At 42.1% G+C, this 19,361-nt stretch overlaps 1 protein-coding gene across 1 annotated transcript in view; it reads left to right on the forward strand.

Moving 5' to 3' along the window:
- LOC123769137 (protein unc-13 homolog 4B) overlaps positions 1-19,361 on the forward strand; it is a 441,599-nt gene that overhangs the window by 193,053 nt on the left and 229,185 nt on the right. Inside the window, exons 7-8 of the mRNA XM_069309818.1 lie at positions 12,928-13,041; positions 15,910-16,053. Of these exons, the coding sequence (XP_069165919.1) occupies positions 12,928-13,041; positions 15,910-16,053 (258 nt within the window). The remainder of the gene's footprint in view (positions 1-12,927; positions 13,042-15,909; positions 16,054-19,361) is intronic.

Genomic DNA, 19,361 nt, shown 5'->3' on the forward strand with positions numbered 1-19,361 from the left:
CCTTGTCTTTCCCTCCCGAAGTGTTGCTGTGGCTGTGGTCCTGCCTTCGGCTGTTCATGAAAGGGTCCTGGGTTGCTCGACGGTTGCTCGAGCAGTTATGCGGGAGTCTGAACTTCGATGTGCTGGTCTGCTCGCAGGGTCGGGTTTATCTTCGGCATCTGTTTGGTTCCTTCTGAGACTCCACTTCTGCCTCTCTTGCAATCATTGGGTTTGTTCCTCCGGGGATCTTGTGTTGGTGCTGCGTCACCAGCTTCCTCTTTTGGGTTTTCGGGGTTCTTTGCCTTGGCACCTCCCCGAGCCTTCTCTCGATGTGTTCACGGACGGGTCATCTCTCGGCTGTGGCTTTGTGACCAGTGCTCACCAGGTCAGCTGGGGATGGTGGGTCTGTCCGTCCGTTGGGCTCACAGCACAGTTCGGGAGTTCGTGGCTGTCTGGTTTGTGCTTCGGAGGGTTCGGGTCACTCGGTGCTCTACCATTCAGTTCCATTCGGACGGTTCTCTGGCGGTTCTTTGTGCCAGAACCACAGGGTTTCTCTTAGGTGTTTGACCTTTGGGGTAGGTCCCCTAGAGTGGCTCGTTTGCTGGATTCTTGGGGTTTGGATAACTATGAGGTTCATATCCGGGCTGTGTCCTGCGTCCTGGCAGACAGCCTGTCTCGGTTCATTCCTCTTTTCACGGATTGGCCAGTCAGCACCGACTTGTTTCGTTAGCTCAGCCAGACGTATGAGCTCCTGGCCATGGACATCTTTGCATCGGCGTGGTCTAGGCGTTGCCCATTCTATGTGGTGCCCTTTCACGCCTGTGACGCGTTCACTGTGGATGCCTTTCGGCAGGACTGGTCGAGGTGGGGGTATGTGTTCCTCTTCTCCCGGTACAGCTGTTGCTTCGGGTTCTGGCTCGGTTGGATTCCATTCCCAGGAGAATAGTCCTCATGGTCTTTTGGTGGCTGGCCCAGCTTTATTTTCAGACACTGCTTCATAGGTGTCCAAACCCGGGGAGTTTTCCCGGGGCTCCGCCTCTTTCGGTAGGTCGGACCGGTCTTGTATCTTGAGGTTATCTTGAGATGATTTCGGGGCTTTTAGTGTCCCCGCGGCCTGGTCCTCGACCAGGCCTCCACCCCCAGGAAGCAGCCCCTGACAGCTGACTAACACCCAGGTACCAAATTTACTGCTAGGTAACAGGGGCATAGGGTGAAAGAAACTCTGCCCATTGTTTCTCACCGGCGCCTGGGATCGAACCCAGGACCACAGGATCACAAGTCCCACGTGCTGTCCGCTCGGCTGACCGACTCCCGTGTAGGGATACCGGCTTGTACGTGACTGGTTCGGCCTTCTCCTCGGCTCTTCGCGTCTGGTATTTTGACGCGGGTATCACCATTTCTATGGTGATCAGGTGGCTTCATTGATGGTGTCCCACCTGTGAGATCGTCTCGGCAACAGTATGACGTTCCTGGTGTTTCTATGCACCTTTTTCTTGCTCTTCGTAAGTCATCTTCTCTTTCGCATCGAGTTGTCTTGTCCTTTCTTGGGTTTTCAGGACTACAGTTATTTGATGTTTCTTACTGTCGCCTCGTTTTGTGAGACGCTGGCGGAGCCGCTCCAGATTGCCTTCAGGGTGAAGATTATCTTGAGATGATTTCGGGGCTTTAGTGTCCCCGCGGCCCGGTCCTCGACCAGGCCTCCACCCCCAGGCAGCAGCCCGTGACAGCTGACTAACACCCAGGTACCTATTGTACTGCTAGGTAACAGGGGCATAGGGTGAAAGAAACTCTGCCCATTGTTTCTCGCCGGCGCCCGGGATCAAACCCTGGACCACAGGATCACAAGTCCAGCGTGCTGTCAGCTCGGCCGACCGGCTCCCGACGTCACATCTGCCCCGTTCCGTACGCTTTCTCGTGTTTTGTTTCACCTCTGGCCTGCTCATGCGTCGCCTCAGCCATCCTGGTCCTTGATCAGGGTGCCCTCTTCTTCTCCTCAGTTTGTGGTAGCCCCTTCAGTTCAAGTTTGGTTTTCATAGACCATATTTTGTTGGCATGGGCCTCTGTGGGTGGGGTTGGGGAGCTTCCGGCTCATCCGGTGTAGAGGTTTCTGCTCTTAGGTACTGGTGGTAGGTTTGTACGTTTGTAACTTTTCTCAGTCCTTCTGCCAATGGTCGAGACGGCTGCTTTCCGGAGGGGTCCTTGGATTATTGATGCTTGATTGGTTCGGCTGGGGGTGTGTCCTGTGTTTTCCGGTTGCGCCTCTTTGTCGTTACCTGCGTACAGTGTCTGGGGATGCGGTTTGGGTTGATCCAGTTCCCCTCGTTCCCTTTTTCAGGGTTCGGGTCTCACAGGTCATCCGCAGAGTTTTTAAGTCTTCCAGCCTGCGGTCTATCCTTGCGCCCATGCTGTTCGGATGTTTGCAGCTTTCGCGGCTAGGTTGGTGACGTCTTGGGCTCATTTCGGGCGCGAGGATTTGAGGGTCGCACAGGTTCCTGGCTGCTCGTTCTTTATGGGCGTGTCTGCTCCTTTGCATTCTTGTTGCCTTGGGTCACAGGTTGTAACCTGTTGTCTCGGCTTTGCATTGCGGAGTTTGTGGCGGCCGCCTCCTGGGTCAGCCCTTTCTTTTCCTTCTCTTTGGGAATGAAGCTCCAGGGAGCTGTAGGGGCCACCCACAGAAAATCAGCGTTGAATGTAATGAAATGCCATTTTCTGAGTGAGCCCCAGCAACCCTCCCTCCCACCGGTTGGCAGTTTTTTCACGTTGGTTGAAGCTTAGCTTCCGAACTGATGCAAGGCAGCTGGCGTGATGAGGTCCGGGGCTTCCCCCTCCCCTTCTCGGGGCAGGGAGGGCTGAGCGGACGATCGGCACGGCAGTAAAGTGTGATGTTTGCTTGTTTCCTTGGGATTGTAGGGAGTTTCTACCTCTCTGTTTGGTTTTATGTATTAGTTTTTTATCATGTGGGGTTTGTTTTGTTATGCCAACCTTTCTGGGTGCCTAACCCCAGTCAATGGCAGATAAGGAAAACCCCAACCACAAAGTGGTTTTCCAGGGCCATTGCTCCCTGAAACCTCTCTGAAGTTCTGGCGCTGGTCCCTGGTAGGTCTGAACTCCTTAGCTAATGTCCCAGTCTAATATAACATATATTAGCCCGATAAGCTCCAGAGAGCCTCCGGGGCTCACCCAGAAAATGGCGTTTCATTACATTCAACGCTGTTTTTTTGTAAATTAGAGATGGTATCACATTAAGGGCACTTGACTTAGTTTTAAGGGAAAGGATTACCTCATTAAAATGAAAAGTGAGTTCCCTGTTGTGTTGTTTGTGGACCTGCGTAAGGCTTTTGACACTGTCAACCACCAAAACCTTCTTCTTAAATTACATCAGTATGGAGTCAGAGGTCACTCCCTGCAATACCTTCAGTCTTAACTTACTGACAGGCTCCAGTATGTTTCTGTGAATAATTCAATTTCTCCCACAATACCTATCAACATTGGTGTTCCTCAGGGCAGCATACTTGGCCTTCTCCTCTTTCTCATCTACATTAATGACCTTCCAAATGCCTCCCAACACCTCAAACCAATTTTATTTGCTGACAACACAACCTTCATTTTCTCCAGTCTTGAACCTTTTGCTCTAAATGTCACAGAGAATATTGAACTAAATAATGTCCATCTCTGGCTAACTGCCAACAAACTCACCCTCAACATAGACAAAACTTTCTATATTTTGTTTGTCAATAAATCCTCAAATCAAATTAATCTCAGGATAAACAATTTACAAATTTGTAACAAAGTAGATGGCAAATTCCTTGGTGTTCTCATAGATAACAAGCTGAATTTCCAGGGACACATTCTAAATATATGAAAAGAAGTTTCAAAAACTGTTGGCATTCTTTCTAAGATCTCATATTATGTATCTCGCCCTGCCCTGGTGATGCTCTATTACTCTCTCGTCTATCCTTATCATACCTATTGTATTTGTGCTTTGGGTTCTGCTACCCAAAATCATTTACGTCCTCTAATTACTCAACACAAAGCTGCTATGGGAACAATATCTAACTCTGGCCCAAGACATCACTTGGTACCCTTACTCAAATCTCTGAATATGTTAGATATAAAGTCACTGCACATCCTCTCATGTGTATTTTATATATATAAAACACTGAACTGTAATGTCAATCCTGGCCTTAAAAACTTCCTAGAAAGTTGTAACAGAACCCATGGGCACCACACCAGAAACAAATACCTGTTTGATAATCCAAGAGTACGACTTAATCAATCTAGAAATGCTCTACAAATCAAGGGACCCAGATTGTGGAATGACCTTCCCAATCATGTCAAAGACTGTACCTCTCCCAACCAGTTTAAGATAAAAACTAAGTACTACCTAATTAACTCCATGTAACCTACCTTACCCCCAAATGTCAACCAATGTCTTTCTATTTTATACAATGCTGTTTGGTGACCAAATTTTATATTTCTTATTTTCTGTCATGTCCCCCCACTTCTTTTTTCAACACAATTTATACTTTAATCTCAATTAGTATTAAGTTTTAGTCTAAGTGTTTTTCCTGCCCGAAATGCTTTGTGTAATAGTGGTTTTAGGCTTTGTATGTACTAGCTCTATCTATAAATCCATCAATGTTTGTAATTACCTAAGTGTAATTACCTAAGTGTAGTTACAGGATGAGAGCTACGCTCGTGGTGTCCCGTCTTCCCAGCACTCTTTGTCATATAACGCTTTGAAACTACTGACGGTCTTGGCCTCCACCACCTTCTCACTTAACTTGTTCCAACCGTCTACCACTCTATTTGCGAAGGTGAATTTTCTTATATTTCTTCGGCATCTGTGTTTAGCTAGTTTAAATCTATGACCTCTTGTTCTTGAAGTGCCAGGTCTCAGGAAATCTTCCCTGTCGATTTTATCAATTCCTGTTACTATTTTGTATGTAGTGATCATATCACCTCTTTTTCTTCTGTCTTCTAGTTTTGGCATGTTTAATGCTTCCAACCTCTCCTCGTAGCTCTTGCCCTTCAGTTCTGCGCAAGGTTCTTGTATCTCATCTTGTATGTATGTACTTTACCTGAATAAACATTCGATTTGATATGATTTGAATAACATCAGAGGAGTTAGGTACAGAGACTCTGGATAGTTACCTGTAAGGTAGTCTTTAACATTAGTGAAAGAGGATGGAATATTATGAGCAAGGGATGTTCCAATGGAGGAGGAGAACGTATTTAACCCTTAACATGCTAGGGGTATAATATCCTTTCTTCCCCACAGGCGCATGTAATTTTGAAAAAAAAAAAAATTATTTTTTCTTCCTAACCTGTTAATTTGTGTTCACTGATCACGGGAAAAATAATAAAAAATCGTAAGTGGCATATATTGCCTGCTATAGGGCGGGGAAGTCTGGCAAATTATAGGCGCTGACTCAGCGTGCGTCCCAGGTGGTCTGTTGCTCGCAAGCTGTCAGGCCGGAGTTGCCACAAAGAGATAATTACCTAATTATTTCAATGTCTCTGATTGATTTTTCATAGCTTTTTTGCTGTAATATTTTTCAATAGTGTGTAATTTGATATATTTATATAATAAAATGAGTGAATCATCGCTGTACTCAAAAATATGGTGTGCATATTGTTGATTCAATTATGTTCATCAATCAGTGAACAAATACTTTGTCGGTTATTACACTATAAGCACAGGTTATATATAAGTATCTGCATGTTTTGTTCACTATAACGAACCACTAAGTAGCTATTATGAGTCAAAAAGTAACGAGGAGTGACCGCCGTGTACCAGCCATCTACTCCCACCCTCCCTCAAGTCATCCGACTCACCCACATTGTCCTCCCACAATACTGTTTTTGCTATAATTCACTATATACAGACGTTATATATAAGTATCTACATGTTTTGTTCACCATAACTGTACATCTAATCTTATATGGTGAGTAAAGGCACAAAGACGTAGGACCTCACACAGTCAGCTGAGGGCTGCCGCCCTCAAGGCCAGACGCACTAATATTTCTCCTCCAACAATACTGTGTGGTGTTATTACGCTATATATCTTATATACAGATGTTATATATAAGTATTTACATGTTTTGTTCACCATAACTGTACATATAAGCTTGTATGGTGAGTAAAGGCACAAAGACGTAGGACCTCACACAGTCAACTGATGGCTGCCGCCCTCAAGGCCAGACGCACTAATATTTCTCCTCCAACAATACTGTTTGTGGTGTTATTACGCTATATACACACATTATATATAAATATCTACCTGTTTTATTCACCATACTTGTACAAGTAAACTGGTATGGTGCCCAAAGACCATTGTGGTAACCAGTAAACAACACAGTCGTCTGCACGGTGGCGTCATGCAGACGACGCCACCGCCCTCACCAATATGGCGGCTCCCAACCTTCTCTTGCTGTTTATACCCTCTATACACACGTTTTATATAAGTATCTACATTTGTGTTCACCATAGCGAACCACTAAGCTGGTATGGTGAGTGCAGTCAATAAAAGGTGGCCACACACAGTCAGAAGACATCGCCACCACCCTCCCTCACACAGCATTCCTCCTCCTTCCATGGAGCACAGCTCTAAATATCACCACAATCCTGCTATTATCAGAACCCTGGTCAGTTTTATCACAGTCAGGGGTCTTCTGTAATAATATCATCGCTACATAATAGCATGAACAAGTATATTATGGCATTTTTAGGCGATGCTGTGGTCACAAGCTGAACAGCAGTGCTGTTAGCTCATGCTGCGTGCGTCAGGCTAGGTTGCTCATTCAATACTGAGGCCAATAACATCCGGGAGTTTGGCCCACGATTTTTTTTTTAAATGGCGTCTGCTTACAAGAGCCTTGATGAAGGTGTGGTGAACCCCGTGTATCCGCGGGCCGTTTAAATCTTGCGTAGTACTCCAACACGTCATATGACGTGATGTGCACTTTAAGGGTTAAACAATGCTGTTTGTCGATCTATTTGTATTTGTGCTGCTTTTTCAGCCATGTTTCCCCCTTTTTATCTTTATTTGTATTTGTTCTCAACACATTTTATTCTTTATACTCATTTAGTATTAAGTATTTATTAAGTATTTATCTTTATTTTACTTCTAAATTGTTACTATTTTATTGTATTTGCTTTTATTCTTGTGTTTTGCTTTATCGTGTATCTTGTATCGTGATCCCTCTGCATCTCTATGCACACTGATATTGATCCTGATCAAAATCTTCTGTCTCATATCTACACCAACCAGCACATTGATCATTATTATTGCAAGTATTTCACAGCACACCAGGCTAAAAACAAACTTCAAAATAGCACCTGTCTATCAGTTTATAACCAAAATGTTAGATCACTTGGTAAACATTTTGACGATTTAAATGCACTACTCACAGCACTAGGTACTAACCTATCGTTCATTATTTTAACAGAAACTTGGCTAAATAAAGACTATACCCAACTCTACAACTTAGCTGGTTATAAAGCCATTCATAACTGTAGGCCTAATAAAAAAGGTGGTGGCACAGCTATATATTACCGAGATACATTTATCTGCAACAGTGTTATTAGTGACAGAGATGACTACTGTGAATATACTTTTGCTCAGTTTACAATTAAATCCCTTAAATCCTCTTTGACTATTGGAGCCATGTATAGATTTCCCAATACTAACATAGCTTCTTTCTCAGACAACCTAAGGAATCTTATTATAAACAACAATCTCAACAAAAACCACATCATTCTGGGAGGAGACTTTAATATTGACCTGGGTCAACAAAATTGCTCTCAAGTTGACTATTTCCTTAACAGCATGAACTCCTGTATGCTAATCCTCACAATCACCAAACCTACCCGAGTCACTCAAACATCAGCCACTACCTTGGACCACATATGGACAAACATAACAGCTCCCCTTGTATCTGGTATAATTTATGACAGAACAACTGACCACTATCCTACCTTTCTCATAGCGAACATGGACATAACACCACCAAAAAGCAAGAAACTTTCATTTAGGCTACACAGTGAATCAGCTTTAGACAATCTTACAGAGGCACTTCACAATATTAACTGGGATTCTGAATTCAATAATACCCATGATATAAATTCATTAGCTAACCTCTTCCTCTCCAAAACTCTAAGCCTCTACAACCTTCATTGTCCCCTTCTTACCAAGCAAGTAACTGACAAAAGATTAAACAATCCATGGCTCACAACTGGCATTCTCAACTCAATCAACAAGAAACATGAATATGAAAAGAAAGTTAGGATTGGCCTAGTTTCAAAGGAAGTAGCTAAAAGGTACTCATCAATGCTTACCAGTATCATAAGAAAGGCAAAACTTGCATATTATGTGAATAGATTCAATGAAGCAAAAGGCAACATGAAAAGCACTTGGAAAACTATCTCTAGTATCCTAGGAACTAAACAACACTCACATAACCAAATAAAACTCTACAAGGATGGGGATATACCGTCAACTGATTTAGAAATGGCAAATGAATTTAATAGTTTCTTTTCATCGGTTGGTTCTAATCTTGCCAGTAAAATCCCACAGACTCAGACACATATTAACACATATCTCTCAGGCAGCTATCCAAACTCTCTTCTCCTTTCACCAATCAGCCCGGCAGATGTTGTGTCCATCATACACTCTCTAAAAACCAAGGCAGGGAACACCAGTGAAATTCCGTCCATTGTGTACAAGAGAGCCTCCCATGCCCTTGCCCCACCCATAGCACTACTGTTCAACAAATCTATAGAGTGTCACACCTTCCCTGATATCCTCAAAAAAGCAAGAGTAACGCCAGTCCATAAAGGAGGCAATCCGGCGGACATAAACAATTATAGATCAATATCAAATCTACCCATTCTATCAAAAATATTTGAAAAAATTATTTACAAACAGCTCTATTCCTACCTCGTAAAATTCGACATACTCAGCCCCTGCCAGTTTGGCTTCCGGTCCCAAAAGAGCATCAACGATGCAATCATTAGTCTCCTTGACGTTATCTACTCAGCCCTTGACAAAAATGAGTTTCCGATTGGACTCTTCATTGACCTAAGAAAAGCCTTTGATACTGTTAATCACAACTACCTCTTACTTAAACTCCAGCATTATGGAATCCGAGGCCTTGCCCTTGACTACATCCGATCCTATCTTAGTGACAGACACCAATATGTAACCATCAATGATACAACTTCTTCCACTCTACCAATTACCGTTGGAGTGCCACAGGGCAGCATCTTAGGACCTCTTCTATTTCTTATATATATAAATGATCTGCCTAATGTCTCTAATATTCTCAAACCTATATTGTTTGCTGACGATACTACCCTTATCTATTCAAACCTCAACCCACATACACTAAATAATGTTGTGAATAATGAATTAAAAAAAGTCCACTTATGGATGTCAACGAACAAACTAACATTAAACATCGAAAAGACTTACTACAACTTATTTGGAAGCAAATCATCAAATGCAATTCAGCTACAGATAGACAACATTAACATCAGTAATAAAAATGATGGCAAGTTTCTTGGCCTATTCCTAGACAAGAGACTCAACTTCAGCACCCACATTCAACACATAACTAAGAAAGTCTCTAAGACAGTTGGTATACTCTCCAAAATCAGATATTATGTCCTAACTCTGCTCTCCTCTCACTATATTATGCACTAATCTACCCCTATCTTAATTATGGTATCTGTGCATGGGGGTCTACCACTGCAAACCACCTTAAGCCCATCATCACACAGCAAAAATCTGCTATCAGAATAATAACTAACTCTGCTTTCAGACAACAGCTCAGCTCCCTTGTTTAAATCTCTAAACTTGCTAAATATTAACTCCCTCCACACATTCTCTTGTGTCAACTACATTTACAAAACCCTGTTCTTAAATGCAAACCATGCTCTGAAACTCTCCCTGGACAGATGTAATAGGACCCATTATCACCACACCAGAAATAAATATCTCTTTGATATCCCCAGGGTCAAACTTAATCTGTGTAAACACTCTATGCAAATTAAGGGACCTAGTCTATGGAACTCACTCCCTAGTGAATTGAAAAACTGTAAAACTTTTGCCTTATTTAAAAGCAAAACCAAAAAGTACCTAACTTCATCTTCTTAGTTTCCTACACTGAGCTTTAAATTTGCTCTGTACCTAGTGTTGCCCAATCTCCTAATTTTTATGTAATATCAAACAACCTTATCATTGTGTTCATTGCTGTCTTCTTTTATGTGCTAGCCATATGCTGTATTGTGACTACCAATTTTTGTCAACTACCATTCAAGCTGTCATTGCAATCAATCTTATATTGTCTCTGCTGTATTGTGCCTACCAATTTTTGTCAACTACCATTCAAGCTGTCATTGCAATCAATCTTAGCTACCTATGTGCTTTAATATACTGTACCTACAATTTTCTCTCATCTTCTTTTTTTCATTTCATGTAACTGTTATCATTTTTTTGTCTATAAATTTTGCAAGTATTTACCTCCTTAAAATTTTCTTAGATTAAGGACCTGCCCGAAACGCTGCGCATGCTAGTGGCTTTACAAGACTGTAATTACCATATTTATATCCTCACATTCCTTATGTAACATTCTTGTATATGCATAAATAAATAAAATAAATAAATAAAGTATTAGTCATTAAAGTTTTTCCTGCCTGAAACTCTTTGCATAATAGTGGCTTTAAGCATTGTATGTACTAGCTCTATATATAAATCTATCAATTTATGTAAAATCTCTTGTATGTATGTACCTTACCTGAATAAGCATGTTATTTTTATTTTATTTTTAAGGTCACACGCACTAAACTTTATCCCCCAACAATACCATTTGTGGTGTTATTACACTATATACAGACGTTATATATAAGTATGTATATGTTTTGTTCACAACTGTACAGCTAAGCTGATATAGTTAGGTCAGGCACTAAGAGTCGTCGCTATACACATAGTCAGCTGGCGGCTCCCTCACTCATTCAAGGTCACATGCACTAAACTTTCTCCCCCAACAATACTGTTTGCAGTGTTATTACACTATATACACATATTATATATAAGTATCTACATGTTGTATGCACTGTAACTGTACACCTAAGCTTGTAGAGTGCCCAAAGAGCATAGTGGCCACCCTCTGCACATCTAGACAAATCATGCAGACGACGTCACCTCCGTCACCCAAATGGCTCCTCCCAGCATAATCCTTTTGCTGTTATTACACTAATACACACATTATATATAAGTATCTACATTTGTGTTCACCATAGAGAACCACTGAGCTGGTATGGTGAATGCAGAAAATAACAGGTGACCACACAGTCAGTAAACGATGCAATCTCCCTCCGTCCCTCAGCATCACTCCTCCCACAGCGCTAATTATTATAACAATCTAAATAATAGCATTATATATTTATTTTGACATTTTTCGCCGATGCTGTGATCACAAGCTGAATAGCAATGCTGTTCGCTCATGCTGCATGCCCTAAGAATATTGCCACACCTAAGAATATTGCCCACGATTTAAAAATAATGGCGTCTGTTTACAAGAGCCCTGAGGAAGCCCTGAGGAAGCTAATGTGAACCCCATGTAGCCGCGGGCCATTTGAATCGTACCTGGCACCCTATGGCGTATATGTACGCCATGCACACTGTGGGACATGTTACTCATGGTGTATATATACGCCATGCGCAGTTTAAGGGTTAAGTAAGAGGTAGTTATGGTTAACAATATCAAAAGCCTTTCTCAGGTCAATGAAGAGTCTAATTGAAAACTCACTTTTGTCAAGGGCTGAGTAGTTTAAGTCAAGCAGACTAACAATTGCATCATTGGTACTCTTTTGGGAGCGGAAGCTAAACTGACAGGTACTTAGTATATTTAATTTTACGAGATAGGAGTAGAGCTGTTTGTAAATAATTTTTTCAAATATTTTTTAAAATATATAGGTAGATTTGATATGGGTCTGTAATTATTTATGTCTGCCATGTTACCTCGTTTATGAACTGGTGTTACTCTTGCTTTTTTTAAGGATATCAGGGAAGATATGACACTAGAGATTTATTGAACAGCAATGCTATGGGTGGTGCAAGGGCATGGGAGGCACTCTAGTTTACCATCAATGGTATTTCACTAATGTTCCCAGCTGTTTTTAGTGAGTGAATGTTGGACACAACATCTGTAGGGCTGACCGGTGAGAGGAGAAGAGAGTTTGGATAGCTGCCTGAGAGATATGTGGTAACATGTGTCTGGGTCTGTGGGATTTTTTGGGCAAGGTTAGCACCAATCGATGAAAAGAAGCTATTTTTTTTTTTTTTTTTTTTTTGAGATATATACAAGAGTTGTTACATTCTTGTACAGCCACTAGTACGCGTAGCGTTTCGGGCAAGTCCTTAATCCTATGGTCCCTGGAATACGATCCCCTGCCGCGAAGAATCGTTTTTTCATCCAAGTACACATTTTACTGTTGCGTTAAACAGAGGCTACAGTTAAGGAATTGCGCCCAGTAAATCCTCCCCGGCCAGGATACGAACCCATGACATAGCGCTCGCGGAACGCCAGGCGAGTGTCTTACCACTACACCACGGAGACTGCTATTAAATTCAGTTGCTGTTTCAAGATTTGTTGCAGGTGTATAACCATCCTTGGAGATTTTTATCTGGTTTTGTGAATGTTGTTTAGCTCCTAGGATGTTAGATTATCATCTAACATCTATTAATTGATTATGCATTTATTGGTAATTAAAATAAAGCATGAAAAAGAGTCAATTGTTACATATACTGTATAAGCTTCTTTAATTATTAGATTTGAAGTCGAGTTTCATTCAAACAATGTAAATGTGTAATTAGATTTTAATGAGTATAAATTTCAATAATATTCAAGCATGCAAGTAATGCAATAAATATTATTTTTCAGAAATTTGTATGCTCTTGAAGCTGACCCCCAAACACGAGAACTCTGGCCTTTTCCAAAAGATTTGTGTGTTTCTGAGCATGTGTCAGAAGCCCTCACAGATTTCACAAAAAAATGGTAATTATACTTTATGAATATTATAGTTTATTAATTGGTTCAAAAGTATGTCATTAGCTTTCTGGGGGAAGCCCCTTGCAACTTCCTGAAGCTATACACTGAGATAGTTCCCATGTACCAGGTCACATCAGCCATGGAGTTTTTAGGCTTATTGATGCCTAGAGCCAGAACCTGGCACCCTCACCCAGTGACTAAACTACCCCCTACCCAAACAATGGTGCATGATAACACCACAGCAGACTCCAAGGGTGGTCAATCACCGAGCAGCAAAAGACTTTGCGGAAGTAGACACCAAGGTGACTTGTGGAAGTTGGACCCAAGCCCCAAGGGAAGTACTGATAGGGCACCTAGTGAAGAGAACCCTAGGCACATGCAGCCCGAGTACTTGCAAAATTACTCTTGGCTCGCGCATCACCTATAGGCAGTACCACACCCCAAGGCACAGAACTGGAAAAACACTGGAGCCAGAGGTGCATGACCTTGCCAATTCACATCAGCCACAGAACTGGGGGTTTGGATAGCCGGTGTGGGAGTCAGGGGCTCCTCCTTCCCCCACCTGGGGAGGGGGGGGGGGGAGTTGCGCAGACAGCAGCACCGTGATGTGGTAACGTCATGGTTTGCTCGTTTTTCATTTGGGGAGTTCTATCCACTAGTTCAGCTTTCAATAGCAATATTTTAACCCCTTAACTGCGTTGCCTCCAAATGTGACACCCCCGCAGTGCGCAGGAAATAAATTCTCTGGAAAAAATTCATTTTCCTTTTTAAAGTGTCAAAAACCCTTCTCTCAGTATGGGTATGTAAAAAAAAAAGTCGAAATTGTACTTACTTTGGCTGCTATGGGGTCCGGAAGTTGGGGCGTGATGTCATCGTTCCCCGTGCGCCCGTGCCGTAAGCTCTCGGGGGCGGTGGGGCTCTCGGGGCGGGGCGCGCGAGTTGCCGCGAATATATTTTTGTTCATTTTTTTGCGCACCTTTCCAAATACATTTTCATTGTTTTTATGTGCCAATCCAATGTATAATGAACACGTACACTATAATATCGCAGTACAACATCCATACTGTCCGTAGACACTGTGTTACGTGCATGAAACTTGTGTACACATATGCAGCACATATTTACTATGTATCATGCTAATTTGTGTATATATACAATCTATTTACACACTATACACAGTCACACACTATATACATTCACCATCAACACATTCAGAACACCGCGTAGCAGCTGCTTCGTATGGGCCAATAGCAGCTGCCTCGTATGGGCCAATATCAGCTGCCTCGTATGGGCCAATATCAGCTGCCTCGTATGGTCCAATAGCAGCTGCCTCGTATGGTCCAATAGCAGCTACCTCGTATGGGCCAATAGCAGCTGCCTCGTATGGGCCAACAGCAGCTGCCTCGTATGGGCCAACAGCAGCTGCCTCGTATGGGCCAACAGCAGCTGCCTCGTATGGGCCAACATACGAGATGGCAACCCCATCTACTTGCTTATACATGTGCCCATCTGGGCTCACGAAGGGTGCCTCTTTAGTGCAGGCTTGGAGTAGTTTCCTCAGTATGCTTTTTGGCATGTCAAGAGGAGTGCAAGCCAGGTCACGATACACTCTGCTATCATCCCGATTGTCTCATCCACAGGTACGTTGGTAAATAGTGACTCCACATCCAACAAGGCTCTTATCCCTGTGGCCCAGTGCTCCGCGCAGTAAATCGACAAATTCCTTGGGAGACCTTCAAGCTGAAAGCACAGGGTACGTAAGGAGTCAGCAACCCGTTGAGTTGCTTAGCCAGTCTGTATGTGGGTGTGGGTATCTGGCTGATGATTGGCCGAAGTGCGCTTCGAGGCTTGTGGGTCTTGACATTTCCATAGGCATCACCAGAGAAATCTTAACAAACATCACAGAAATCATCGATAGGTACGGCGATAGCAGGCTGCTTGACATCAGCGAGGCAATACACATCAAAAAGTCAACACCAGCAATCAACAGCCAATTAATGCACAACTATATTCTACCTACTTCAAGACCCCGAACCAATATGGAAGCAGCAAGAGGAAGTATGGGCCAATAAGCCTTCTGCAGTTACTTCCATTCATATGTTCACATATCCAATTTATACCCATTGTTTCATGTTCTGTCTTGTGTTTGTCACTTCACCCAAACCTTTTGTACCATATCACCTCATCCAGTAGAGTATAAGTACGAAGAATTTGTGTGTAAATTAAGTCTTTGAAAATGTAATACGAATTACGAAACACGTTCAGGCGTCAGATAATTAAAAAATGAATTTCGGAGAATTGTTATTTTTATTACCATCGACAGTGAAGAAAAACATAAGAAATATTGAGAAGATTTGTGTTAGAATTATTGATCTTACCTCTTCGGTCATTTTCAACAACATATGTTTACCAGAAAGACTGCTACCAAAATATACTAATATATATAATGAGGGTACCACCTCTGGTGCCAATGTAGGGACCCATAGCCTCGGAGAAGAAAATTAAAAGTATTCAGAGAAGACCTTGTGGTTTCTCACCGAACGCTAATATTATCTTCTCCTATCACCCCCATTCTTTTGTATGTACACACATATATTTCTTTTATTTGAACATTATATATATATATATATATATATATATATATATATAATATGGAAGTGAGTTCTGGGGTGTAAGTTTTCAGTTGCATATTGTCCTGGGGACCATTCAGGCTTGTTCGCATATATATATATATATATATATATATATATATATATATATATATATATATATATATATATATATATATATATATATATATATATATATATATATATATATATATATATATATAAAGTTCCTCACTTGTATTAATATAAAAACTTGCTCACAAAGGTGGGAGTCCTCGCTTAAGAATCGTGGACGTAACTCGCCAATGGCTACTGAAGACCAACAGCTTGTTGCTGCTGTCAGTGTGGCTGGAGAAGTTTTCTCTTTTCTCTCAGACGTCTGCAGCTTTTATCATGATGTATTATTAAGGTTAGTAAATTTTCTCTGTACTCATTTTTTGTGTAATTGAACTTTATAGCTCAAATAATTCATAATGTATGACTTACTTTGGCCATGGTGAACCCAGGAAATCTCACGATTCAAGAGTGTTCATGCAGAATTCATCCCATGGCAGTTAACTTGGCCCGCCATGGGACAGGCCAAGTTTTCAAGTAGATATTGTTACAGTGGCACCTCGACTTACGATTGCCCCGACTTAAGATAATTTCGAGTTACGATGCAAATTTCATAGAAAAATCTGACTCGACATACGATGGTGTCGTCGACTAACGATATTTGTTGGTACACGTTCGGGTCGACCGAGCGCCTAGTTTCCAGTCACGCGGTCCGACCTGCCTTAGTTTACTACAGCTGCCTGCTTAGTGACGATCACGCCTATAAGAAATTCTGTGTATGTGATGATTTTCTGTTGGGAGCGCCTACGGCTCCCTGGAGCTTATCGGGCTAATGTATGTTATATTAGACCGGGACATTAGCTATGGAGTTCAAACCTACCAGGGACCAGAGCCAGAACCTGGCCCCTTCAGAGAGGTTTCAGGGAGCAATGGCCCTAGAAAACCCCCTTGTGGTTGGGGTTTTCCTTATTTGCCATCGACTGGGGTTAGGCATCCAGAAAGGTAGGCATAACAAAACAAACCCCACATGGTAAAAAACTAAAACAAAAAACCGAACAGAGAGGTAGAAACTCCTACAATCCCAAGGAAACAAGCAAACAAGCAAACATCACACTTTACTGCCGCGCCAATCGTCCGCGCAGCCCTCCCCGTTTCAAGAGGGAGGGGGGAAGCCCTGGACCTACCGCGCCGGCTGCCTAGCTTCAGTTCATAAGCTAATGTCAACCGGGATAGACGCTTCTCTGGCCTCAGTTTCCAAAGAGGTGTTTGCCTTTTGTGGCGTTCACTGCCGTGTGTTGTATTGTGTGGTGGCCAGGAGTACCTCATCAGTGACGGGGCTGCATGCACTTAGTGGCTTACTTCCCTAAGCGCCCTGTGAGTACTGCCCCTGCATGACAGGGTTATCTTCCCTGGGGCGTTCGGGAACCTCTACGGGGAATTCCCGTAGAGGTTCTTGCTGCTCGGCATTTGCCTCGCCCTTGGGGCCAGCTGGGGCTTGGGGCCCTTGTTTGGCCTTGGGTAGGGACTGGTATTGAAATTGAAATTGAAATAAGTTTATTGAGGTAAAATACACACAAAGGGGATGAGGTAGCTCAAGCTATTCTCACCCCGTTCAGTACATCGTGTTAATACATACATATAAACACATCACAAACAATAAACATATTACCAAACATTCTGAGATAAACATCTACATTTCCTCTTTTACACAAGTAGTATGGTACCAGATGTACACAAATACTTTTATGACCTAGGTATACTGTATAGACAATTTGCAAGAGACATGCAGATAATTCAACAAAAAATTAGTCTTGGTGCAAAATTCTTATATCTCTCAAGAATATCATCAACCTTTCCGGTGTGACACATCCAGGCTATTTGTTCAGGAACAGTCCTTATCTCAGTGTTTCTATATACATTAATCAACGGACAATCAAGAACATAATGGGCAAGGGTGTGAGACCTTAACATACCACATAGTTTACACTTCGTGTCATTATCATGAACACCTATCCCATATTCCCAGTAATATTTGTACCCAAGCCTGAGCCGCATGTACACAGAGTCACTCCAAGCATTTCTCCTTTTACCATAAGTGAAATGGGTGTTTTGACTCACATACATTTAGTATTGCATGGTTTGACTTCTCTCACATTATTCTTCTCCTCTCCACTTCTGCCTGTGCCTGAATATTTCTGATTTTGCTTCTTATTTGTCTCATTGTGAATACACATTCAATGTCAACTTGTGGTTTTGATGTGGCACGTTTGGCCAAGTCATCCGCCACTTCGTTGAGCACTATTCCAACATGAGATGGAATCCACATGAATTTCACACTATGACCTTTCAGCTGTATTTCAGTTATCCTTTTCTTACAATCCTCAACTATGGACATGAAGACTGGGTTTCGACTGTTTAAGGAATCAAGTGCTCCTCGGCTATCAACAAATACAAAAACATTTTTGTCGTCATGACACTCTTCCTCCAAACATGCCAGAATGGCCTGCAGTTCAGCTTGTGTGGATGATATATAATTACTAAGTCGGAGTTCAATTATCCTGTTCATAGTCCCAAACTCAGTATATTATTAGGACACCACACCCTGCCCTGCCATCCTCCACCACCGACCTGTCACAATATACATGTAAACTGTTGCCTCTTGGTAACCGAGATATCATGCTTCCATACAAACACCGTAATTGTCCCGGTTCATGATGAATCTTTTTCACCTTGAGGGGTACAATTTTGACGTCTATTTTCTGTACTTTCCAGGGAGCAGACCTATTACACTAGTGAGAGGGTTTACAGCAGTCAAGTACATCGTATTCCCTGAGGTCATGAGCTAATCCCCTCGTGTACTGTCTCCCCCTCAGTTTCCTGGAAGTGTGTACGTCACTCAAGCAGGTCTGAACGCTCTGAAACAGCTTATCCCCTCCTTTTCTCTGCATGAAACGAATAGATACTCTAGTGTTAATGTCACGGACTCTATCATACACACTCTGTAAATTTAATTCCATTCTCATTATTTCAATCATTGCATTTCTTTGACATCCAAGAATAATCCTCATAGCCTCGTTCTGTATCAGCTCTATTTTTTTAATTCTGCCTTGGCCTGTGTAAGACAAAACTGGTGCTGCGTAGTGTATCAGGGACCGAACAGTGCTTATGTATAACATCCGCAAGATAGGTACCCCAACATCTTTACCAGAAAAAGCCAGTGCTTTTAGAGGATGCAGACGGGCTTTACATTAGGTGCTGATATGATTTATTTCAGCATTTTTACTCTCACATGTATATCCAACATACATGCCCAGATACTTGTACTTCTGAACATGACTCAGTTCCACACCATTTAGAGTAAGTGTTATATTTCTTCGTTTCCTATACTCATATTTGGTTTTGTCTGCATTTATAACTAAGCCTAACTTGTGACAGGTTGTCCCAAGTATGTTAAGAGCAGTTTGAATTTTGTTCCCAGAAGTGCCTTGTTTAACCCTTAACATGCTAGGGGTATAATATCCTTTCTTCCCCACAGGCGCATGTAATTTTGAAAAAAAAAAAAAAATTCATCCTAACCTGTTAATTTGTGTTTACTGATCACGGGAAAAATAATAAAAAAAATCGTAAGTGGCATATATTGCCTGCTATAGGGCGGGGAAGTCT

This window comes from Procambarus clarkii, chromosome 66, assembly GCF_040958095.1.
Source record: "Procambarus clarkii isolate CNS0578487 chromosome 66, FALCON_Pclarkii_2.0, whole genome shotgun sequence".
NCBI lineage: Eukaryota > Metazoa > Arthropoda > Malacostraca > Decapoda > Cambaridae > Procambarus > Procambarus clarkii.